The sequence below is a fragment of the Balaenoptera borealis genome (genome assembly GCF_965194805.1).
Source record: "Balaenoptera borealis genome assembly, chromosome: 16".
Lineage (NCBI taxonomy): Eukaryota > Metazoa > Chordata > Mammalia > Artiodactyla > Balaenopteridae > Balaenoptera > Balaenoptera borealis.
The window spans coordinates 87,872,354-87,898,199 of NC_138872.1; the positions used below are offsets into that span (position 1 = coordinate 87,872,354).

The window sequence follows — 25,846 nt, forward strand, 5'->3', positions numbered from 1 at the left end:
GCAGGGCTCCCATTGTGCTGACAGGTGGCCACAAAGCCCAGAAATGGCTTCTCGCCCTAAAAGCCTTGCTCTGGCTCCTGAGGGCGCCTGTGGTAGCACTGCTCTGGACGTAGCCACCGAGGGGGTCTCTCCGTGAGCTCGGGGTCGGGGTCTAAGCTTCTCGGGAGATTCTGAACAACCTGGCGCTGCTCATACCTGCGCTTAAACCCCTCCCTCCGAATTCGGGGCCCCATCAGGGTGGCAGGGGGACGGGCACGATGCCCGTGGAGGGCCTGCAGCGTCGGGATCTCAGGGCACTTTCCCCGTAGGGGGGGCTCCAGCCACGGGAGGGGCCCCTCCAACCCGCTCGGGCTCGCCCCACTCACACGCAAACCCCACCATCCATACACACCGGTCACTTCCCGGGGTTGTGCACAGACAACGGTCACATGCATTGTCAGACACACTCACTTAGCACCCCCGTGCCCACCTCCCTCCCCTGCCCCTTCCACACCGCCCCTCAGAGCCACTGCCATCACTCCCATTCCCTGAGGAAGAGCTCCTGGGGACCCGCCTGGGACCCCGGCCCCACCCCCAAACCAGACATCTAAAACCCCAAATCTTTCCCTAAATCCCACAGTAAAAACCTGCTACAATAAGTATTGGGATTTTTTTCCTTTGCAGAATTTTTTTTTTAGTAGACACATAGTCTTTTTTTTCTTTCTTGTTTTACAGCAAACAAACATTGCAAATATAGAAATATTTTTCTATACAACAAACAGGACGACAGGAGCACACACTCAGAGCCCCCGGCCACCCCCGAGCCGTCCCCAGGCACGGCCCTCCTCCTCGAGTCCCGCAGGGCTCTGGGACCTTCCCGGAGCCCACTCGGCCGCCTGCATTCGCTCTGCCCCTCTTTGGTGGCCTCCGGAGGTGGCAATGAAGAGACGGACTAAACAGTCCACAGAAAACCACGGACGGAGATCATGCGAGGAGCCAGGTGGCCGTGCCGGCCACGCCCCCCAGGTCTAGTGTTTTATGTCTTTTTAAGAGAACTTTACTTTTAATATATTTTTTAAAAAAAGGAAGAAAATAACGAGAAGAGAGGGAAAGAAAGAAAGCAGAGAAGAATAGAAAGAGAAAAGACAATGAAAAAAATCCCCCCCCACCCCCCCATCCCTAAGACACAGTTTTCCGAAGTCCCTTGTGTGTGTGTGTGTGTGTGTGTGTGTGTGTGTGTGTACGGGCCGCTCACACCGGTGAGAATGCCTCAGGGCAGGTACACGTGCTCGGCGCGGTTCACCTCCCGTTCATACTGTCAGCGCCCCCTCCCCATTTCCTCTGCAAAGCCCAGGGCTTTAACAGCTGCTAGTGTGTGTGTGTATGTGTGTGTGTGTGTGTCCCGTGGGTCTCTGGGTTACAGATAGCTGCGGTGGCTCTTGTGTCCTTGTTGGTCCAGCGGGATCACGAGTTTCGGGGGGGCGCGGGCGCCAGGCGCCCGGCGGGGGCTCAGGACTTGTGCTGTGCGGACACGCCCTTCCAGTAGTCTAGGATGTCGTGCAGATCCTCGTCTTTGGCGAACTGAACCTTTTTACGCAGGGCGTGGCCGGCCGCCATGAACTCCCCCTCGTCCTTGTGCCGCCGGCGGCTCAGTCTGAAGCGCCCCCAGATGCTCCGGGAGGCCCTGCAGGGGTACTCGGGGCTGGAAGAGTAGCTCAGGTTATGGTACTGCGGGGACAGCTGCGAGTAGGCCGGGTCGCGGGGCCGCGGCCGGGTCAGCGGCTCCAGGATGGACGCCTTGCGGCCGCCCGGGCCCTCATGGGGCGGGGGCGGCTCGGCGGGGTGGGAGCCGGGGTACGAGTGCCGGTGCTCGCCGTACTGGCGGCTCTTCTCGGCCTCGGCCCGCAGCACGGAGGCCGCGGGCGTCACAGTGAGGATGGCGTCGGCCGCGGGCGAGCTCTTCTCGATGTACTTGGCCCCGGCGGCCTCGGCGCGGTAGGGCCGCGGGCTGCGCGCGGAGCCGCTGGACGAGGTGCTGGCGCGCGGGGCCCCGGGCGCGGCCTCCGCGCTGTGATGCCGCTGCAGGCCGTGGCCGAAGGTGTCCTTGTAGGCGGGCGACAGGAAGCTGTGCTTGCCGGCCAGCGGCTCGGACAGCAGCACCAGCTGTGGCTCGGCCGCGGCCACGGCCCCCGACTTGCCGCCCTGGAAGGAGGTGGACTCGGACTTGAGGGCGTCGATGCAGTTGTTGATGATCTGGTTCACCTTGTCCACCTCCTTGGCGATGGTGGAGATCTCGGCCACCGAGCTCTGGCTGTCAGGGCCCGGCCGGCCCGGCTCCCCGTCCCTGCGCTCGGCCTGCTCCGCGGAACGCACCTCCATGTAGCTGCCCTTGCCGGCCTGCGGCGTCTCGCCGCTCTCCGCCAGCTTGTACGGCTCTACCTCGCCGGCGGCCGCCGGCAGGTACGGGATGCGGGTCACGGCCTCGGGGCCCAGCAGCGGGCCCTGGGACAGCGGGGCCAGGCCGGGCGCCTCCATCTCGGGCCCGTACTTGAGCTCGATGATGGTCTTCTTGAGGTTGCCGGCCGCGGCCGCCGAGGCCGGCGCCTTGCGCTTCTCCTCGTGGCGCCTCCGCCTCCGCAGGCAGTAGTGGACGGCGCCGAGCACCAGCACCATGCCGAGGAGGCAGCCCAGGACGGTCATGATGTAGCGGGTGGCCGTGGAGGAGCTGGGCATGGGGCCCGGCGGGCTGGGCGGCTTGGGCAGGCAGATGGTGAGGCAGGTGTGGTTGTGGTGCAGCCCCGAGCTGGTGGAGACCACGCAGTACGTGTAGTTGGTGAGCGCGTAGAGGTTGGTCAGGCGGATCTCCTCCTGGGCCCGGGTCAGCCTGGACACGGTGGACGACTTGCTGTTGTTGAAGTGCTCCAGCGTGTACATGCGGTTGAACGGGCTGGGCAGCTGGACCGTGATGGTGGCCGAGTTCTGCGTCAGCTGCTTGACCTTGATGAGCGGGCGGGCCTCGGCCTGCGGGGCCAGCGTGGGCAGGGCCACCAGCGGCGTGGTGCCGTCGCCGGAGAAGCACTCACCCTCGGTGCAGGGGGCCTCGCTGGGCGGCGCGGGCGGCGGCGGCGAGCGGCCGGGCGCCGGGCGGGCCTCGGCCGCATAGGCGCTGTCAGTGCACACGGACTGCAGCTTGCTGAGGACGCTGTGCTGGCCGCGGCGGCCCTGGCCCAGGAGGGAGTAGCCGGAGTAGAGCGGCGGCGACTCGCACTGCACGCGGTCGTAGGTCTGCGTGGCGTTGGTGAAGGCTGCCAGCCAGCGCAGGAAGCCCAGCAGCTCGCAGGAGCAGTAGAAGGGGTTGCTGTAGAGCTCGCACACGGACAGCTTGGCCAGGCCCGCGAAGGTGGCGCTGTGCAGCCGCTGGATGCGGTTCATGGACAGGTCGACGTTGACGATGTTGGGGCACTCCCAGAAGGCGCCGGGCGCCACCACCTCGATGAGGTTGGCCTGCAGGTACAGGTACTCCAGCTTGCCCAGGCCGCGCAGCGCGCCCTCCGTCAGGTTGCGCAGCCGGTTGTAGCCCAGCTGCAGCACCTGCAGGTTGAACTGGCCCGAGAAGGCGCCGTCCTCGATGTAGCCGATCTCGTTCTTGGTGAGGTTGAGGTACGTGAGGTTGCCGAAGCGGCTCAGCGCTGCGTACTGCACGCTGCGGATGCGGTTCTCGTTCAGCCGCAGGTCCACGATGGTGCTGTTGATCTGCTGCGGGATGGCCTCGTACGGCGGCTGGTTCTGGCTGCAGATCGCCAGCCACACGAAGCCCTTGTCGCCCTCGATCAGCCAGCAGTCGCCGCGCACCAGCCCGCCCGCCAGCAGCAGGGCGGCCGCCGCCACGCACGCCCAGGCCCACGGCGCGCCCCACCGGCGCCCGGCCATCGGGACCAGCCCTGCGGGGGCGCGCCCGCTCAGCCTGCCCGGGGGCACGGGGTGGCGGGCCGGGCGGCAGCCCCCGGGGGGAGGGGGGGCGGGGGGGGAGGGCGCCCGCACTCTCAGGGGCGTACCGGGCCGAGCCGCATGGCCGGGCGGCCCGAGTGCTGGGGCGGGGGGAGCGCCTCCCTCACGGCCAGCCGCCTCTCGCCGTCCGCCGGCGTCCTGCCGGAACCGGTGCCTCCTTCCCCATCGGCCCGGGCGTCCTCCAGCTCCAGCCGGTCCTGCTGCAAGACAAGAGGGGAGAGGGCAGTCAGGAGGCGGCCGGGCATCCCCGCGGGTGGCCCTGGGCCCAGCCCCGCCCAGCTGCCCCGTGTGACGCGGAGGTGCCCCGGGCAGTGAGGGACGAAACGCAAGGGGGCTCGGCGCCAGACCGCAGGCTGACCTCTGTGACCTGAAGCGGGAAGCGTGGGGTGAGCCCGAGGCCCACTGCCGCCACCTCACCAGTGACCCCATTTGTCAGACGAGCAAACCGAGGCCCAGGAACAAGACTAAAGGTGCTTGGTTGACCAGCGATGGTGGGGGAGGGGCCGTGTGACAGATGCTCTGCGCTGCCCCCCTGAAGACCTGAGGGCGGCACTGCGGCCGCCTACAGAGGGCGCTCAGCCCCAGCCCAAGGGTCCTCAGCCGGCCGCGGAGGAGCCTTCCAGAGCCCCTCTCAAGCGAGGAGCCAGGACAGCGAGGTCCTGGGTCCGCGTTCTCGGGCAGTGTGACCCGGGTACATCGTGCCCCTTCTGGGCCTCCGTTTCCCCGAATGAGCCGGCTGGACGGTGTCTGTCACCACCCCACGTCGGTGGGCCCTGGCAGAAAGGCCTGGAAGGACAGTGGCTCCTCCTCCTCGCCAGGCTCCGACGAGCACACCTGGGCGCCCTGACCACGCCCCCCGCCCCAGCTCCAGGTCCGCCCTGGCTCTTGACTCTCTGACCTCTGCCCCCACCAGACGCCACGCTTCTCCTGGGCAGGCCTCCCCACCCCCGTGCCAGCACGCGTGCCGAGGCTGCGACGGGTCACACTACAGGGCTGCCCCCCGGGATGAAGCCGGTGCCTGTGGGGCGGTGCGGCTGACGCGCCGCTGGCTTCCGCTGCTCCTGGACGCGCCCCCCTCCGCCCCGCCCCCCTCCGCCCCGCCCCCGGCCAGTGTGCGGGACTCTCCCCGCTGCCCCTCGTCTTTCTCCCGCAGGACAGACAAATGGGTGTGTGTGTGCTTGTTACTCTTTGGATTTACAGCGGCCTCTGTAACTGCTCTGTGGCCTGGCAGGCAGCCAGCTGAGTGTATTTCACTGATATTGACGTTTGCAACTGGTCTGCACTGAGGTGGTTTAAATTAGGAGAAAAAAATAATGATGTGAAATGGATTTTTTCCCCCCCTTTGGAAACTTCATGAAGAACAGTTTTGATCTGGCTCCTGGGGCAGAGTCTTTCTGAGTTAAAGGGAGGGGAGAGCTCAGAAGGGGCTGGGGGCTGGGAGAGTTCCTGTGGGCCACAGCGGAGCCCACCCAGGGCTGGGCCCAGAGTCGCTGTGTGACACCCAGCAAAGCACAGGGCCTCTCTGGGCCCAAAGGGAAATGGCTGGGTGGGGGGGCAGGGCTGGCGGAGGGAGCAGCCTGGGGCTTGCCTGGGTCTCCCTCGCCTCAGGAGGAAGCCTTGCAGGGGGATGCTGGTGTCCCTGCGTGGCCCATCTTGTGACGTGAAATCTACAGTCCCAAGGGGGTGTACTTGGAGTTCATCGCCATCACCACCTCCCAGCACCTGCTGGCCTGTGCAGGCCCTTTCCTCCCCACTGGGCACCTGCCCCATCCGTCCAGGTGCTGGGACTTAGGTCCCCCAGGCGCCCCAGAGGCCAAGAGCGGGCAGCCGGGCAGGCTGCAAGTGCGTCCAGGCGGAGTTTGGCGGTGGGGATGGCTGGCGGGGCGAGGCGCCAATCAGAGTCTGGCTCCGACCTCCAGGCCTCGGATGGACGGAGCAGCAAGCCCGTCAGGGCAGGGCGGCACCTGGGCAAGGCTGATCATAATCACCTTTAATCTCTTGCTCAAAATAACTCAAAGTCAAGTTAAGGAGGATCACAGGGCCCAAAGAACCCTTATCACAGGCAGGCGTGGGTCGGGGGAGACGGGCCCCAGGGCCGGCCCAGCCTCTCGCTGCCCACGCCCAGGGCACCTGGGCACCAGGTGGTCACAGAGCCGCTGCTGGGCTGGCCCAGGGGCTCAGGGTGGCTGGAGGGCCACGTGCACATGTGCACGCACGCACAGGGCGGAGGATGTTCCATGCTCGCTGGGACCCACGTCAGCCCGTGTGCGTGGACCCGTGTGCCTTAGGTGGACGCGGCTCCGCCCGAGCGCTTGAGGGTGTGCGGGCCCCCGCGGTCCAGCCAGACCTGCCGCGCCTCCTGCCCACCGCCCGCCCCGCCGGCACCACGGCCCTCCTCCCGGCGTGACAGTCTAGGAGCCGCGCTGGGGGCTGGCACCTGTGAGCGGCAGGTGCCTCTGGAGACCAGCCTTGCCTCTCCCCACACCCCCATCCGGGGGCCTCCTCCATCGGGCTGGCCCGGTCCTGGCCCTGAGAAGCGGGCAGGTCCCCGCCCGGGGCTCCTGCTTGGCCGACCCGGCGTCCCACCCTCAGCTCTGTGCCTCACACCTGGCCCTGGAGCCCGGGCCGAGCAGGAGCCAGGCCCGCGGGGACACAGCCCTCCCTACCCGCCCGGCCGCAGGCGGGAGCATCGGTAGGAGTGTGGGTGTCACCCTGGCGGCTGTCCCCCGGCCAGCGTGGCCTCCGCCCCTGCTGGAGCCCCCCGACCTCAGCCTGGCAGGGACCCCCGAGTCCTGTTGCACACCTCACACGGGAAACTGAGGCCCAGAGGGCCTCACCCAAGGTCACACAGTGAGTCAGCCCGTCCTCCTGTGGAGGAGGCCCCTCAGGCCACCGCGTGCTGGTCCGCAGGGACGCCCCGGTGGGGGGCCGGGATTCCGGCCCCGGGGTCTGAGAGCCCCGTGAGGACTGGGGTCCTGGGGAAGCGGCTGCCGGGGGAACTGGCCGAGTCGCGGGGGCCGCCCTTCCTCTTGGGCTCACGACGCTCATCCCGCTCCCGCCCCGTCCGTCCCTCGTTCGCCCCCACACGCCTGCCCCCTCGCACAGCAAGCCTCTCGCCGCACAGCTGTTTCCAGGACGCCTGCAGAGCGCATGCGCTGGGGGCCGGGCGCAGAGACCTGTCCGCCAACCTGCCAGCACCCCAGACTCAGGGTCCTGGTCCCTCATCCTGCCCTCGCTGGTCCCCGGGCCCCACGCTTCAGAGAGATGCAGGGACGGAGGCCACCTTCAGGGGTCCCCGTGTCCCCGCACCCCTGCGGCCCTCGGCACCGCCGACGTGTGCTGCCCGCTCTCGCACCGTCCCCCCCGGCTCCCGCCCCCGCCCACAAACAGCACCCGCAGACTCCGCGATGGTGCACATGGTCTACGTGTGTGCTCTCCAACAGGGCGGCTACTGGGCACAAGCAGTGGAGCGAGTGGTATTGAACACACAGGTCTAGAACCTTCCATAAAGACAACAGCATGACCTGAGCACCCTCAGGCCACGCCCCTCTCCCTTCCCCTCCGCGATGCCGTGGTTCCATCCCCCCCGCCCCACCCCTCCAGGGCAGCACCCATCCCCCACAGCCCCAGCCGCCTCCCATCGAGGTCGCTAGTGACCTCTGTCCTGCCCGCTCCAAAGGGAACACTCCTATTTGTACCTTTCGCAGCCTCTCGGCGGCACTTGGCCCAGGTAACCGGCCGCCCCTTCCTGGAGCACTTCCCGCTCTGGGTCTCTGAGCCCCACGCTCTCCCGCCCTGGGTTCCTCCGCTAGCTGCTGGCCCCTCTGCTGGCCCCCTCCCTCGCCCTGACCTCTCACTGTCTCTGTGGCCAGGCTCTGCCCTCCCCTCCCCGCGGTGCTGTCACCCCTCCCTTGGCTGCAGTGCTCTCTCCACGCGCCTGCCCCACCCCGCCCGCCCATCTCGCCAGCCTTGACGCCCTGGACCCCAGACCCACAGACGCAGCCGCTTCCCCCTCGAAGTGCGCAAGCCTCCTCCGCCACCACGTTCCTCAAACCAAACACCGGCGAGTCGTCTCGAGTCCCCTCTGCCCCCACCCCAAACCCACTCCCGCAGCAATAGTGTCCACTCCACCTCCAAACCAGGACCTTCGCCTCTCGCCACGCCCGCCGTGGCCACCCTGGGCCAAGCCATCCCCATCCCTCGTGGGACAAAGCCCATCGCTCCCACCTTGGGGCACCCAAGATCCACTCCCCCGCACAGCCAGAGGGACCTGGAGAGCCCTCACGGGATCCCGCGGTCCCGCCCACAGCCCGGCTGACAGCCATCCTTTCCTTCCACACGGGGCGCAAAACCCAGGATCCCCACAGGGACCTGCGAGGTCCTGCCCCACCGGCCGCCGCTGCCCGTTCTCACCCCACCTGCCTGCACCCACCCGCTTCCCTGCAGCCACCGGGCCCCGGCACCCCTGTTCCCGCCTGGAGAGCTCTTCCTCCTGCTGTCCGATCAGAAGAGGCCCCTTCCTTTCCCGCAGATCCCGGAGCCAGCGGCCTCCCCATCTGGACTAGTGCTCCCGGCCCCATCACCCATTTCCCGTCTCTGCCCAGCACTGATCTCCCCGATGTTTTCCTTGTTTATTTTTTTCTTCACTTCTGGAATAAAGATCCTCTCCCCGCTGGGATGGAAACTCCAGAGCAGGAGCCGTGTCCTGTCGTCTGCTGTGATATCCCAGGCCCGGACCAGTGCCTGGCACACAGCTCAGCAGGGAACATCTGCTCCGTTTTCTAATCTGCAAAAACAGGGTAGAAGTGCCTCCATCCCAAGGGCCGGTGCTTTCTCACAAACATCAGCTTCCTTTGCATTTTGTCGGGCCAGCGGGAGCTGCCACTACCGTCTGGAGGGCCTCAGGCTGCCCGGGTTGCCTCTGGTCTGCAAATCCCAACATACCCGATAGGACCAGAAATGTGTGTCTGACGTCCTCCCTCTGCCCAACACCCACCTGAACGCACGCAGGGGCTCTGTGCCCCCTGCGCCCCTCACCCAGGTGGATGGAGCCCCGAGCACAACAAGTCACTTCCAGAGCCATCGCATCCGTACCCTCACCGCAGTCCTACAAGGTGAGGGGACAGGGACGCCCACCGCGCCCTCCGGGCCCAGGTGAGAAGCCTGAGGCCCCGCGAGTGAAGGGACCTGCAAGGTCGCAAGACTAGGCAGGTGGGAAGCCCACCGGGGCCACTCAGCCGCTGTCTCAACAGCCACCTCTGTCACCGAGAGGACGTACGACGGGGACAGCATGTGTGAGGCTGGCACCGAGTTAGTTCTGTCACATCAACTCCAGAGCCCAGGTCGCCGATAATGAAGTGAAGAAATATGGTGGTTCCAGGCTTTTAAACTCCTTACGACCAGATGTGCATAATCACCACGGCCGTGTGGGAAAGGAGCACATCCGTCTACAAAGACTGTTCCTCTCCCCGATCGCCGAGCCCGGACAAGAGGCCGGGGCGGCTCTGAGGATTTTGCTGATGGAGAGGACTTTCCGCCTCCAGAGGGACGCTCAGGCCGAGGGCCAGGGGCACGGGGGAGGCGGGGAGATTGGTGGAAAGTTATAGATGGATAACTTTTTGCCGTTCCAACGTTTTGCCAACAGATCGTGTTCACTGCTAACGTTTGCCTGACTCTACAGCCTGGCTCTGCTGCAGGGCCCATGGGTCATGATGGGCACCTCAGGCAGGCCAGGCCACGTGGCCGGCGGATGACCCCGGCCAACCAGACCAGGTGTGGGGACGGGCTGCCCACCTGGAAGAAGCACAGGACCATCTCGGGCTCCAGGTTCCTGGGCCAGGACGAGAATGCTGGCTCAGCCGTGCTCTGGCTGTGTGGCCTTGGGCCACTCACTCACCCTCTCTGAGCCCGTTTCCTCCCCTGTCAGATGGTAGGTCCCCCAAGGGTTACAGTGAGGCTGACATGACCAGATTATGGAGGCTTCCAGCGTGTTGCCTGGTACGGGGTGCTCTGTAAACCCTTGTATCCTGCTGCAGCTGCCCCTGGCCTCGTGGATGGGGGAGGGATTCTAGGCAGTCGGAGGGGGGGGGCAGCAGGCCGCTGGATGCACTCTGTGGGTTTTACTTCAGCAAGCCGCCCACTCTAGGGGGCACACGGGGGCCCCATGGGGGCCGTCCCGGGCTCAGCACACACCTAGAACCTACCGCGCTGCCCGCTCCCTCCCTGTGTGTCCAAGGAGGCTGGCACGGGCTCGCATGGCAGGTGGTCCAGCAGTGCTGACTCAGCGGGGCTGGATCCTCAGGACTCGGCCACGGGGTCGGGTGTGGCAAAGCCCCGACCTCAGCTGGCCCCGGCCTTGTCCTCTGGGAGGCTTGAGGTGGAGGGACCATCCCCTGCACCCCGGCCCCCCAGCCCGCAAGGATGCGGACGGTGTCGGCAAAGGTGGAAGAACGGGGCCCAGAAAGGCGCTGAGTGCCTGACACCCCTGCCAGCTGACCTTGGGTGGTCCACGGGACCCCACTGGGCCTCAGGGCCCTCACCCTGCCCGTCCAGAGGCTGTGACGAGCAGCAGGTGTGCAAACAGAGGTGACCTCTTACTTCCTCCAGGATCCCCCATGTATTGAGTGCCTACTGTATACCGACCCGCTTCTCCCATGTCTGGGGAGGCACGTATCAGTGTTACCCAACAAGCCGGCTGCGGAAACAGAGGCCCAGAGAGGGAAAGGCATTTGCACGGCCAGAAACACGATTTTCCCAAAGTGAGGTCAGAGGACCACAGCCTCAGCTCGTTAAAAAGGCCCCGGGAGGGGGCGGGGGCGCCTGATCCAGCAGAGGCGGCAGGAAGGGCTCTGGCGGGTGGGGCTGGGGTCTGTCTCCTGGGAAGATGCCACCCGCTCCATCCCTCCTCCCCGCAGGCCCGAGGCCCCAGGCTGCTCTGGAGTTAATTAGGGACCCAAACATTTAATGGTCTGCTATGCTTCCACTGGGCATCTTTTTAAATTAAAAAACATGATGTACAGCATCGTTGGAGAGAGAAATCACTTTGCAGCGGCTTCCTGCTCGGGCGCTCGCAGGGACACGGGGGTGAGGGTGGCTGGCTGGCCTCCGGGGAGGAGGGATGACGAGAGACCCTCTCGAGGAACATGGGTCCACCCCGCGCTGTGGACGCACGTCCCCGACGCCAGGCAAGCACTGAGGTGTCCAGGGGAGGCCTGGCGCTGTTCCCCATCACACCCTCAGAGCCCCCGCTGTTAGGAAGTTCTATCTTTAGTCTGACCTGAGCCTCTGCACTTGTTTTAGGGCCGGTTTGAGACCGAAGGCAGAGATTTGCCGGTTCTGCTCCTCCTGGCAGAACGCCGACACCCAAGAGCCCTTTCTGACCACCCCGAGCTCGGGGATCCCAGCCTGGCAGGAGGGCAGGGCGGCGGCGTAGGGCGCTGGAAGGGACCTTAGGGGACACCGAGGCACGGGTCGCTCTCTGTCCTCCACCTCTCCAGACACTCACAGGGCCCGGTGACCGTTTCCCGCCCCCGTCACAGGGTCAGGCCTCCGCACACGTGGGCCCTGCATCACATCCCGTTGCTATGGTTATTTAATCAAAGCATACTTCCTGGCCACGATTAATTGTATTAAAGATTTGGAGCACGGTTTTGGAGTGGAGGTTATAAATGAGCAATTAGCCCTCAAACGCTAAATTAATAAGGGAAATAAAACACCAAGCAAAGTCAGCCTGAGACGTCTCCGCGACGTAGTACTCAGGACACGTGGGCGGCGCCCGGGCTGGCCGCGCTGCAGGCTGTGCCTCGGTGGCCACCACGCGCGGCACACGGTGCCCTGTGGTCAGGGGGCAGCTCGGCACGGCGCCCTCAGCAACGGGGCGTCTCCACGCGGGGAACGGGGGAGCTGTCATCGCACCGGCGGTCCTGACCTCCCGGCGGCGCCTTCCCACGCCCAGGGCCCCCTCGCGCAGCCAGGCGTCGGCGTGCGCGTTGTCCCTGAGTCCACGGCTGGTGCCATCAGGTCCCAAGAGGCCCTGCCCTTCCGGGTGGCTCCCCTCCACCACCCACCCCTCACATGCCAAGCACTCGCCCCACGAAACCTGTCAGAGGCCGCTGCCTCCGGGCCCCCGTGTTCCCGGGATCAACAAGCCTTGCCGGGTCCGGCTAAGCTGTAAGAACAAAACTATGCACGGCGTGGCCTCATCTCACACCCTCTCCTGCAGCTTCCGGAGAGGAGGCCAGCACCACGGCCAGGCCTGGGCCACAGACTCGTGTTAGTTTGTGTGTCGTCACATACAAATCACACACACACACACGGCACGGCTTCCACGGCTTTGCAGCTGGGGGATGCCGAGCTGTCCTGAGACCAGACGTCTGCCTCTATCTACGAGCATCTTTACATTTGAATCCTTACATTTAACTTGCAATCCACATGGAAAGTATTTCTCGGGTGTCAAGAAAGATAAAAATTGATCCCCCCCCAAACCCCCTGGAACAGGCACCCAATCGTCCTGACATCTTCTACTGAAGAATCCACTCCCTGCATTTGACTTGGTATGCTCCGTCCCACACCCCGGCGGGAGTGTGCTTTCCACAGGGCACAGCGGGTCAAGCCTGTCCCCCTCGTCCCCCCTGCCCCCCCCGCATGGCTCCTCAGTTCCCTCCATGAGCCCACGTCTCCAGCGGGCCACCCAGGCCCTGGCGATGGTCCCTGCCTGGCCCTCACTGTTACGCCCCTTGTCCTACAAGGCAAAGATTAACTTGCGCTTCTTACATTTTCTCTGAGATGCTGTTTCCTCCGCCTGGAACCCTAACCCCGCCCATCACCCCAACCACCCCCTGCCAAGCGTTCTCTGTTCAGACTCCAGGTTGGGGCTGGGGACTCCCCTCGGTAATCCCAAAGCTGCCTGTGCTGGCCCCACCGTGACCCCATACTGCAAAGACCAGACGCCCTGTCTCTCCCCACCAGAGTCAGATCCCAGGCAGAAAGCCCTTGGCCAGCAGGCCTGGGTCCTGTTTGCCCTTCCAGGCACAGAGTAGGAAATGTATGCTGACTGAATTTGTGAAAATATTCAATCCACAATCACCCGTAAAGGAGGACAGCCATATGTCATGATTTTCCTGGGATGCTCTCTATTTATGCCTCTTGTCCCAGAGTAATTATTAATAGATCCCCTTTCACTTGAAAATTATTCCCATTTGGGTGATAAATTGTTCCACGGTCACACTCTAAGGAGGCCTCTGTCTGGGGACTATTCTGTTCCACTGACCACCCCCCCACCCCGGACACACCGAAGCAGCCCCGGCCAGAATGCCCGTCATTAAAAGGTCTACAAATAACCAACGCTGGAGAGTGTGGAGAAAAGGGAACCCTCCTACACTGTGGGTGGGAATGTAAGTTGGTGCAGCCACTATGGAGAACAGTATGGAGGTCCCTTAAAAAACTAAAAATAAAGCTACCATATGATCCAGCAATCCCACGCCTGGGCATATATCCAGAAAAGACGAAAACTTGAATTCGAAAAGATACACTCACCCCTATATTCATAGCAGCACCACTGACAATAGCCAAGACATGGAAGCAACCTAAATGCCTATCGACAGATGAATGGATAAAGAAAATGTGGTACATGTATACAATGGAATATTACTCAGCCATAAAAAGAATGAAATAATGCCATTTGCAGCAACATGGATGGACCTAGAGATTATCATACTAAGCGAAGTAAATCAGAGAAAGACAAATACCATATGATATCACTTATATGTGGAATCTAAAATAGGACACAAATGAACTTTTATGAAACAGAAACAGCCTTGCAGACATAGAAAACCCACTTGTGGTTGCCAAGGGAAAGGGGGGGATTGGGAGTTTGGGATTAGCAGATGCAAACTAGTACATATAGGATGGATAAACAACAAGGTCCTACTGTATAGCACAGGGAACTATATTCAACATCCTAGGATAAGCCATAATGGAAAAGAATATGAAAAAGTATATACGTATAACTGAATCACTTTGCTGTACAGCAGAAACTAGCACAACACTGTAAATCAACTAGACTTCAATAAAAAAATAAATAAATAAATCACTGTCTCTATAAGAAGCCTCCATATCTAGGAGGCAAGATATCCTTTGCATACTCTTCTAGGTAAACTTTTAGAACGATTTTATCTAGCTCTTCAAAACATGCCACCAAGGTGCGGATGGGACTGCACTGAACCTAGAAATTAATTTTGGAAGAACCTTCAGGTTTTATAATATTCCAACACGGCTTATCTCACTATTCTTGTTTTCTTTGGTATCTCTCAGGAAAGCTTTACAGACTGCTTCATAATGATCCTCATTTTTTCTTGTAAATGCATTCCTAGGAATGCCAAGGAGGTTTTTCTGGTTGCCATTGTGACTAGGGACTGTTTATTTCGTTATGTTTTCCGACTAGCTGCTGCTGGTACAGATAAAAATGATTGATTTGTGTATGTCTGTGTTCTGTGCAGTCCAGAACCTTCACCAACTTCTCATATTAAATTATTTTTTCACTCGGTTCTTTTGGGTTTCTGAGGTCTCAAATCACATTGTCTGCAAATAATTACAATTCTTTCTTGTTTCCCATTTAATTCTGTTTCATGTCTTATTGCTACGTCCAGATTATCTGGACAATGATAAAGGTCACTGTTGGGTTTTTTTGCATAAAAGTTTTTGAATTGGAATCATTAAAAATCTCATCATTTGGAATGACACTGGCTGTTGAATTGAGACACAGATTCTTTACTGTGATAAGGAAGTGTCTTTCTAGTTCTATTTTTAGCAGTTACTTTAAAATCAGAAAGTGGTGCTGGATTTTATCACATGCCTTTTGTCATTTATTAACAGGGCATTATGGCTGGGCTGCTCATACTATGTACTGTATTAATAGATTTCTCTGCTATTAAACCATCACTGAATTCTTTCAATAAATCCTACATAATCATGGCAGATTATCTCTCTAATATTTTTGTGGAATTGAATTTGTCTGTGTCTTATTGAGGATTTTTGATCCACTATTCATGGGCGAGATCCCTCTGGGGTTTCATTTCCTGGACCGTCTTCACAGTTTGGGGCTTGGGGCCCTTCTCACATCTACCTGGGATGATTTCCTCCAGACAGATTGCTTCTGATGGAGGCCTCCTGGTTCTACAAGCTCAGGGCCTCCACGGCAGATGTGCCCTGGACAGCCGTGTAAACACATCCCATGAACCACTTTGTAAAGTGCATGGCCATTTTATCAAGTGATATGTCACCCCTGACTTGTCTTTTGCTCCTTCCAGGTTTACACGAGTCAGGGTCGGCTCAGAGCAGGGTAAGCAGCAGAGAAAGCTCCGCTGGGAAAGCTTACAACAGGCATCTCATCTGGTGAATCCAGCACTGGCCTCCACGAGAACAGGGAAATGCGGGAAGGGCTGTCCCCGGGGCAGGGCCGCCCAGGGCCTCGGAAGGAGACCCCAGCCCCCTCGGGTGAGGTTAGGATTGCACCACCACCCTCACAGGGCCTTCCGGTTTACGTTCCATGTCGTCTGTGTGTGGACAGGTGGACATCACGTTAGGCCCAGATGAGTAAAAGGCACAGACCTTCTCAGAATGCCCCCTGTAAATGAGGGGAAACCATGCTTCACACTGGAGGTGAAGCCGCGGCTGCTACAGTAGACGGTTTTCCCAGAACTTCCCCTCCCATCTCGCCTGTGATGGGACCTGACTCTCCCTTCCACCACGAGGGGGGTCTCTCTCTGCACCCCTGGAAGCTGGGGGGCCCCGACACCGCTCTGGCCAATAGCACTGGCAGAAGTGAAGCTGCGTCCATCCCGGGCACAGCCCTCAACCAGCCTGGCAGCCATTTCCCATCTCTTGGAAGACCTGCCACCTAAAACCAGCGGCTTCCAACAAGACGTGCTGGAGAAGCTGCAGGCCCGGGGGTGGGGGTGGGGGTCTGGAGGGCGAGCAGCTGAAGCCATGCGGAGCTGACGTGAACCACGCGGCCGCGCCCTTCCCGAACTCCTGCTCCCAAAGCCATGGGCCAAACTCGGGCTCCCTTGTGCCCCCGAGGTTGGGGTCGTTTGTTACGCAGCAGCAACTGACACAGGGCTGAGCGCCAGTGAGCGCAGGAGGGGTGGGCCCCGTCCCCCGAGCCTTGCCCTCCCCATCTGTCAGAGGGCCCAGCTTTTCATCTTCAAGAACCCACGGCAGGACCTGTCCATGCTGCCAGCAGGGACGCCGGGAGTTCAGAAAGGGGGGTCTGGGTTTGGGGGGTCAGGGAAGGCCGGTCAGTGTCTGAGTCACAGGGCAGCGGCCTGAGAGAGCCGGACTCTGAGCCGCGTGGGACCCTGGCCTGCTACTCACCAGCTGGGCCGTTTTGTGGAACTTTCTTACCTTCTCTGAGACTCAGTTTACTTTCCTGACAAATGGAGCCATTGACACCCACTCCCGGGGCCATCAGGAGAGTGAAGCACAATGGTGTTTGTGAACACGCTGGGCTGGGCTGGGTTGGGGAGGCCTGTGTGTCCCCCATCCCCTCCCTTCACAGGAGGCGGGACCCAGCGGTGCCATCAGATCCTCGATCTCGGCTTCAGAGCCAGCACATCACCCAGCGTTTCTGTCTCTTCTGGAAAGTGGGAACAGGCACTGTACCCCATGTGCTCACCGGTTTGCACAAAGAACGCATGCGTCAGGTCCTCGCGGCACCCGAGCTCGGGGAGGGCTGTGGTCCAGGGGCAGAGGGACCGGGGGGGGGGTGGGGCGGTCAGAGCAAAGTCAGAAGGTGCGGCCAGGCCTGGGAGCCTGAGAGTTGGGGCGGCATCTTTCCCGGGGGGACGTGGGGCTGGACCCAGACGGGGGGCTGCCTGCAGCTGCCCCTCTGCTCGTCCGGCCAGCTCTGTAAATCCCCGCCTCTCAGTCCATAAAAAATCACCTCATAACACAGCAAACATTAATTATAGCCGAAATGCCAGGAAGGGGATTGTTCTGGAAGAGGTTGCTTTCATGCTAGTCACCGAGAAGCCCCGGTGGTGGGGGGGGGGGGCGGCGGGTAGGGGCTCCCACTCGGGGCTCCGAGGTGAGCCTCTCCCCACAACACAGGGCTGGGGAGGCGGAAAGTGGAGGCCAGGGCGCCTGGGATCTGGGTCTGGCCCTGCCCCCCAGCTCTGTGGCCCAAAGAAGGATCGTGCAAAGGGCTGGTGCTTCCTCCTGACGGTCAAGAGTTGGGAGGGTGAGCCCAGACCCAGGGCTCTCAGCCCCCCATCTCCGTCCCCTGCCAACAGGACAGAGGCCCACCCACGGCCCTCTCAAGTCCAAGAGGGTGACAGTAAGGACTAGCGGATGTGGCCGGAGCCTCCAGCCAGGCAGAGCCCGGGAAGGGGCTGGGGGCAGCAAGCGGAAAGAGCAGGTGAGCAGAAGCCCCCCTCAGGGGCTGGGCAGCCGGCCTGGGCAGCCTGGGAGGTGACTGCTGGAAGGTCCCAAGGAGGCAAAGGGAAGATTCAGCCCCAGTTACCTGGCCCTGAGCCTAAGGAGATCCCCCCACCAGAATAAAAGGCCTTGTCTCCATCATCTCCAGCTACCGCAGGAAGACCAAGGCTGCACACTTCAGCCATGCAGGTGGTGGGGAGACCTTGGCTGGCAGCCCTGGAGACTCACACCACCCCCCATCTCAGCCCTGAACGCTGTGGCGACGACCTTCTTCCCACAGTCATTCTTTCACTCACTCACTGTTTACTGAGTGTCTACTTACAGGGACAGGACAAGGTCGCTGTCCTTATGGGTCACAGAGTGTGTGTGAAGAACACAAACGATGGGATCGCACAGCCCTAACCTGACCCTGGACTTCAATTAGATCACTTGGTGCTGTGTGCCCCGGGGCAAGTGGCTCACCCACTCTGGGCTTTAGTCTCCTCATCTGTAAAATGACTCATGAAAAGCACTGACTACAGTTCCTGGCTCAACAAGCGTGAGTCACCCCAGAGGAGCAGGGGCGTCGTAAGGCTGCACAGGACACGCCCCGCGGAGCAGAGACTCCGCTGAGGTGGGGGCATCCCAGCCGGCCCTGAGGACCCCTCGCTGCTCCGCGTGACGGGCTCACATCCCCCCCCGCCCAGCCAGCCTGCACTGACGGCCTCCCCTCTAGGTGTGGGACACACGACCTCAGCCCCCATCCCCCGCTGGTCTGTACTCAGGAGGAGACGGGAGAAGAGGGGGCTGGGGGACCCTCCTGGGGCCAGACGTGACTGGCAGATCCCCCCGGATGGCGGGCCCCTCTGCAGCAGCTCCCACCCCAGGTCCCTGAGACCCAGGGGTCCCGGAGGCCGCCGTGTGGGGTGGGGTAGTCCTGCCTGGGCAGGGGCCGCGGGGAGCTGCCGCGGACATCTGAGCAAGAGGCCGGGCGGGGGCGGCGCCCCGCCCCCCGGTGAGACAGAGGCGTCCCCCAGAGCCCGCTGGTGCCCGCGGGTCCCCATCCCAGGGCTGCAGGCGGGGTGGGGGGCACAGGGCTGGGAGGGGTCAGCCCCCGGCAGGTGGGGGCCTGGAGGCCAGCATGTTACAGCCTGAAACCTGCTGGGGGTGCGTGCGTGTGTGTGTGTGTGTGTGTGTGTGTGTGTGTGTGTGTGTGACTGTATGTGGCTGTGACCGTGGTTGTATGTGTGTCCCTGAGTGTGACCGTGTGTGTGTGTCTGTGTCCCCAGGCTCTGACCCCTCGGGTATGGGTGTACCACCTGCCCCCCCGCCGTACTGTACACGCACAGGCACACGCGTCGCACGAGAGTGTAAGCCCCGCCCCACAGCGGGCAGGGGCAGCGGCAGAGCAGCTGGAGGACAGTCAGTGTTCCGTGTGACCGACGAGGCTGGAATCGGCCCGAGTGGGGGGCGAGGGCGGCCCCCCTCCTGACAGTCCTTCCTCACCGAGCTGAGTCCTGCCGCACCCCGCCACCGTCTGCCGGGCGTCTGTGACTCTGCTCCGGGTTTGCAGGCCACACACGCCGGTCACCGCTTGTCCCCCTGGCCAGTGCCAGGACCTGGGGGGCGGCTGTGGGCGGGATTTCAGGCAAGGCGGCCTCCCTCTGGCACGTGGTGTCGCCACCCCAGGCTGCCGCGAGGTCACCACCCCATTCCCTGGCTCAATCTCCCCTGAACGTGGTGCCCGGCCTCTGCTGCCCGCCGGGTGTTGGGGTGCCAGGGGCATCTGCCCCCAGGCCCTAATCCCAGAGGGCTCCCGGAGGAGAGTCTGACCTTCGAGGGGGCAGAGCGGTGGGCACGGAGAGTGACACAGACCACGTCACTCAGAGGACCAGGGGCACCCCCAGTGGTGTCTGGGTGGTCTGTGGCTCTGTCCTCACCTGCTTCTCAAGGTGAGCAGCAGTTTGGACGAACTCTGAGAGCCTGCGGGAAGGGGACAGAGGCTGGAGGTGGGGACCAGGATCCAAGCATTCCCTCCAGCTGGAGTAACGGGTCAAATCCACCTCAGTGAATTACACGGGGCAAAAACATGCCAGGAAGGAGGTCAGCAGAGAAGCGTGGCCCCACGTCACTCACAGCGAAAAGAAAGAGGCAAGAGCAGCCTCAACAGGTGAATGCAGCAGCCTGAGAAGGGAACTCAGGCTGACTTAATAGAGGTACATCAGGTAGAACAGAGGGGGTGGTGATCTGGCACTGCTCCGGAGGGCCGGGTTCCAGACCTCACAGGGGATAATAAAAGCTCACACTCGTAAAGCACCTACTGGGCGCCACTCTTCTGACAGCTTTACGTCTATTCACATTATATATTTAAACCAATCTGGTGAAGTCAGTACTGTTACCCGTTTTACAGAAGAGGCACAGAGATGTCTATTAACTTGCCTGAGTTTCCACGGCTACTCAGTGGTGGGGCAGGGTTCAAACCCAGGCAGTTTGGCCCCAGAGCCTGTGTGTGTGACCACACGTCCGTCATGGGGCCAACAGATCAGTGTTCCAAGGCGAGTGACCCTGGTGAAGGGCACACGCAAAACCCGGGGGTCCGAGGAAAGGCAGGAGGCAACGGGGGTGTTTGGCTCCGTCCCCACAGGGCGTGCGTAGGGCAGAGGGGCGGAGCCTGTGTGTGGACACTGCGTGTGACCACTGGAGGACTCCCAGGGCCTGCTGATGCGAGCCTGAGCCAGCCGGCCTTGCTGGAAAGCAACCGGGGCGGCACCGCGAAGGCAAAGATGCACGTAGCCCGTGAGCCAAAATTCATTCTGGGTGCTGCCTGCACCCCAGAGAAGCTGCGAGGAGCCCGAGGACGTGCGCGACCGAACCGAGGGGTCCTCCGAGAGACCTGACTAAAGCACGTGGCACGCGCCCGGTGAGCGCTACACGGCAGGGACGAGAGCCTCCGAGCCGCGCATGCGCAGCCGCCCACAACCCGGGCCCCCGCGCACGACGCGGGGCTCATACAGAGTGCAAGCAAAAAAGGCAGTAGAATAATCATCACAAAACTTAGTGAAGGACCTACTTTAAGGGGGAGGGGAGCAGGATGAGCCCTGGGGGTGACGGTGGGGATGGCTGCACGACAATGTGCTTAACGTTCCTGACCTGCACACTTAGACGGTAACTTATATGTTGTGTGTATCTTACCACCATTAAAAATTTATAAGGAAAAGGGGGGATAGGGTCTGAGAGGGGCACACAGAGGCGTCGGGCGGGGCAGGGGGTGGTGGGGGCACTTGAACGCGGCCCTCTGTCCCCTCCAGGGCTTCCCTACGACCCAGGCAGTGACTGGGGTTAGGAGAGCTTTCAGGTACCCATGGTATCATTCTTCATACCTCGGGCTGCATTAAATATTTTATAATTAGTGAAATATTTATTAGAGATTTCTTCAATATTTGAGACGTCTTAATATTTTACAAGAGATTTTAAAATGTTTTGAAAAGGAATGGGCTGCCGTGTGAGACTGAGCTCCCCGTCGCCAGAGGTGTGCAAAGAGAGGCAGGCATCAGAGCAGGCACTCCCGCTGGAGGGGGGTAGACTAGAGCAGTGGTTCCTAAACCACCAGAATCACTTGTGAGCTTTAAAAACACAGCCCCCCCAGGACCCGACTCCGGTTTCTGTCTCAAGGCCCCACTGGCCTAGCTGGGGCACCGTTTGGTCTGTGCTTTGTTTCCAGGCCCCGAGGACCAAGCCCAGGCCACTCGGGCTGTTGACCAGCTCGGCCAGTCCCAGGGCTGGGGCAGAAGGCTGTCAGTTTCACAGCCGTTGAGCAGAGGATGACAGGTACCAGCCCCGAACTCGATCCCTGGAGTTGCTGGCCAAGGGCCTTCAAGGACGCGTGATGCAAGGCTCCCACTGCACAGATGGAAACACCGAGGCCGGAGAGGAGAGGGGTGTCAGGACCACAGGAGGGGGTTCGGGGGGTGGTGAGGACGGAGGGCGGGCTGGAGCCCGAGCCTTCCTGCCTCCTTTCCGGGGCCTCTCTGTATCACAGGCTTCACGACCCCCGGTGGACAGAGCCACGCTAGCGACCCCCTGCAGAGGTCCTCGTCCACCCTGGGTCCCTCCAGCCAGGCCCGGCCTCCACCAGGCGCTGAGGAACCGTGTGACCGTTGAACTTGGCAGGCTGGGCAGATGCGTAACGCTCTCTGCAACGGTTCCCGGGAGAGGCCGAATCCCCATCTCACGAGCCGACAGCTCTGACGCGCCTGCCTTTCCCACCCAGCCGACAAAGAATTTAAAGCACCTGCGGCCTGCCAAGAACCCCGCCAGGGAGGTAGGGCAAACAGGGTGAACCGTCCAGCAAGGTGCCCGCCCTCGCTGTGCTGTCCCCGCGAGCCTGAGGCGTCACATCCAGAGAACCTTCCAGCTCTGGCCTCTGCCCTCTAAGGGCTTGTACTCATAAGCCCAGAGAGGGCAAGGAATTTTCCCCGGGTCACACAGCAAGGTCACGGCAGACCCAGGACGAGGGCCTGGTTGTCCTGAGCCCTTCTCCAGGGGGCTCCCCTGTACCCCGACCCCAACCCCGCGCCAGGACATCAGGGCCGCGCAGCAGCCCTGGTGCTGGGAGTCCAGGAGGAGGTCGTGCAAGTGATTAACCCTGTAGCTGGTTCCCTTCTGCCTGCACGTCCCCCACAAACAGGGTGCCAGAGCAGAGGGCCTGAGAGCTGGCTCTGCAGACGAGTTGCCACTCGCCAGATGAGGGCCTTGGGCAAGCCGCTAAATCTCTGTGTCACTGCTTCCTCATCAGAAAGCCCCACAGGGCTGAGAGAATTAGTTATAATCACGCCAGATAACTGTTATCAAATGTTTGATTTTACAAGTGCTGACACGCGTATTTAAATGCTATTAAACACAAAGCAACACGATGATGGGTCTCATTTGACAGACGAGGAAACTGAGGCACCCCAGGGGCGAGGCGCACGTCAGTGAGTGGCCAGGCTGGGACCTGGACCAGGCGGACGGCACGGGCTGCCCGCTGGACCGTCTCAGTGCCAGAGGTCTGAGCTAAGTCTCAGCGTCCAGGCATCAGTACTTCCAACAATAATGTAAGGATGTCTTACGTTATCAAATAAAAAGTAATCGTAACAGCCGGGTCTGTGGAAGGGGGGCCCAAGTACAAAGATGGGGGGGCTCAGGGGAGGAGGGGATCCAGTCCAGGAAGGGAGAGGTGGTCTCGGGGCCCACGAAGCCTGAAGCAGGAAGGGCCTTCAAGGGCCTCGGGATCCACACTGGCCACATTCCTGGCTCATGATGCCAGGCAGGGGGCTGTCTGGTCCCCACTCGCCCTACTGGGTCCGGCTGGGTCGGTGAAGGTGGGTGCCCGGTCCTTCCCCAGCACACGGCCTCGGGGCGCTCTCTGCTGCACCGGGCTGGGGGCTGACACTGGTTGTGGGGTGGGCCCGCTGCCCCTCTCTGGAGGCTGGACGGGCCTTGAGGGGAGCTGGACACCTCTTGAGAAATCAAAGGTGGGTGAGGACTCCCAGGGCCCCGGCTGGAGACTTGGGACCCCTGGCTGGTCCCACCCTCCTCTTCCCAGCAGAGTGGGTGGGTGGTGGTCCCAGGCTGCGTCCCAGAGAGAACTTGGGCTTCCTCGTGATGAGGGAAATGGGGGTGGGAGTGGGGCTGGAGAGGAGAGGCGTCTCCTGGGACAGCTCCAGGCCACACAGAACTCACGGGGGGAGACGTGCCGGGATGCTGTCTCAGGGTTGAGAAAGAGGAGGCCGGGCCTGCAGGTGCCACCTGCCCCCCAGGAACCTGTTCCTTCCTGGTCTCAGTGCTCGTCACCACCCCCATCACCCCCATTTGAAACGAGTTCTCTGGGCCCTGCTATGTCTCTGGTTTTCACGACGATGGCACAGATCTGCCGGGGGCCCCAGGAAGTAGCTCCCCATGGACTCGGTGTGAACAGCCGTCCAACACGTCTCCTCTTCCAGTGGCCCGGGTGACTCTGAGCACCTCAGTCTCTGAGCCCCTGATTCTCGCCTGCAAAACGGGACCGTGGCTCCCACCCTGCCCGCCCACTTCACACAGACAAATGGCAAGCAAGTCCCCGCCACGTGCCAGATGCTGGCCAACTGGGATGCAGAGGACAGCAAGACCGATGCCTTGGAATTGCCGGTCTGGTGGGGGAGACAGAGCTCCGCCTGGCACGAGCGAGATGTAATCGTGAGATAGCGCTGTGGGGAGCTGGCGGAGGGGGATCAGTCCAGGCGTCCAGGTCCGGCCAGTGTTCCCAGAGACTTAAGAGAGAGCCTGGCTATGCAAAGGCCATAGGTGAGCCCAGCGAAAAGACGGGCAGGGCCTATGAGGAAGTACAGAGGCCGGAAGAGCTGGAACTTGGAAGGTGGGGTTGGTGGGGTGAAAGGAACCCACTGGGGCAGACCTGCTGGGAGCTCTGATCTCAGCCCGGGGGCACTGGGGAGCCACTGAAGGTTCAGTAGAGAGGAGGAATGATCACCCTGGCTGTTGACGGAGAATGAACTATTGCAGTAAACAGTGGGTGTGCAGAGAATAGAGAGGAAGCTGCAACAGTCACTGAAGGAGGGAGGACGGGGGTTCTGGGCTGGCTCGTGGAGGGAAACGGAGAGATAAGGGGAAGAAGCCACGAGACACAGACAATACCCGACGGAAACGCGCACACGCGTGCGCAGGGAGACTCAGATGCTCACAGCAGCACTATTCGTAATAGCCCCAGCTGGACACTAGCCGGTGCCCATCAACAAGAGCCCAGACAGCACACGGTGGTACATCCACACCATGGGACAGTAATGACACGGCAACAGGACGGGCAAGCCCTGAGGACGCAACAATGTGATAAATGTCACACACACAAGGTTGAGCGAACCATTTACACAGAGTTCCAAAATGGGCAGAGGGTGGTTATGGGAAGGCTAGTGGTTACCCTTGGGGCGGTGACTGGAAGGGGACATGAGGGCCTCGGGGGGCTGGTGATGCCCTTGATCTGGGTCCCAGGGACACGAGTGTGTCCGGTTCATCAAAGTTTAATGAGCTAAACATACTTGTGACTCCTGCACTTTTCTGTCTGTTACGCTCCAATAAAAGATTCGAGAGAGAGAGAGAAAGGGGGTACTTAGGATGTCAGACCAATGTCACCTGGAGATTTACTGGGTGGTGGGAGACCAGAGGCAGTGAGTGATGATGAACTGGTACAGTCAGAGTCATGCCGAGCTTGGGGTGCCTGTGACGGAGGATGAGGGGAGATGCCCAAGGCCTGGGCTGGGCAGAGAAGACCGGGCAGGGGGGGAGATGGTCCAGGCGCTGCCCGCACGCTGTGGCTGAGGCCGGGCAGGGAAAGGGCATAGCATGAGAAGAAAGCGTGGGCAGGGACTTCAGGAGGACCCACACTCAGGGACACCTGAGAGGGAAGTGTGTCCAGAGGCAGGAGGACGCAGGTGCCAAGAGCAGAGGAGCGGATGTTTCAGGACAGAAGGTGTGATCCGGGCCACTGAGTCCCGGGCACGTGGGAACCTCTCAAGTCACAGGGAGCTGGAATTATTGGGGTCCCGATTTCACAGATGAGCTGGGATCAGGGCACGTCCCAGAGGTCTCCTCCATGTGTATCAGGTGAGTAGCACCTGTCCTGGAACCAGCCTAACACACACAGCCCAGGCTGCAAGGGCTCAGAACACACTAAAGAGGGGCAGGGGCAGGTGGGGGACAAGACTGGCATGTGCAGGGAGACCAGGTGCCCACGCCGTGAGCTGAGGATGGACAGAGGGGCTGACGGGGTGCGGGGGAGGGAGCCATCTCTGAGCGATGGGTATCTTCACGGATGGGTGTGTGCAGACCAGACTCCCAAGGAGGAAGGAGGGGGAGGGGTGTGGGGGGGTCGGGGCTGCCTGACTCAGACCTGGCCCTGTTGGTGGGGAGGGCGGCCCTGGGGTGTGGAGAAGCGGCAGGGGCGGCGCAGCATTCAGCGCCCTGACTCTGTGCAGGTGCTCAGGACCGTGGACAGCTCTGGGCTGGCCCTAGATGCTCCGTAGAGGCCTAAACGGGGAGCCGCAAGCTCCCTGCCTCTGGGACATCCCACCCTCAGCACCGCAGAAGCCCAGGCTCAGAGAGGCTGACGGCCGTGCTGAGAAGGAGAAAGGAGGACATGGCTGAGACCATGTGTCACTAACACAGGGTCTGGGGGCTTCACTGTCCATAAACAGGAAACAGACAAGATGATCTATCTCTAGGTAGGGTGACCACACATCCTGGTTTGCCCTGTTTCAGTGTAATTATTAATACCGCCTCTTTTTACTCTCAAAAGTGTTTCTGGTTTGGACACTAAATTACAGAGTCACCCTCTTGCTAGGGGACCTTTCCATTCAAAATGTACTAATGATTTCCTCTTGCTCCATAACTTTCAGTAACGGCAAGCTTCCTGCCCAGA

General features: G+C 61.4%; 1 protein-coding gene across 8 annotated transcripts in view; it reads right to left on the reverse strand.

The window, feature by feature from the left end:
- Positions 1–661: 661 nt before the first annotated feature.
- The window catches only part of ELFN1 (extracellular leucine rich repeat and fibronectin type III domain containing 1), a 70,381-nt gene continuing 45,196 nt past the window's right edge, over positions 662–25,846 (reverse strand). For 3 of the 8 annotated variants that reach the window (XM_082360037.1, XM_082360038.1, XM_082360039.1), the window contains exon 2: positions 662–4,187. In XM_082360037.1, coding sequence (XP_082216163.1) covers positions 1,489–3,909 — 2,421 coding nt within the window. In that variant the 5' untranslated portion in view covers positions 3,910–4,187 and the 3' untranslated portion in view covers positions 662–1,488. Of the gene's footprint in view, positions 4,188–20,796; positions 21,815–25,846 lie in introns of those variants that run through there. The other 5 variants (XR_014235649.1, XR_014235650.1, XR_014235651.1 and 2 more) reach the window with 3 other exon arrangements.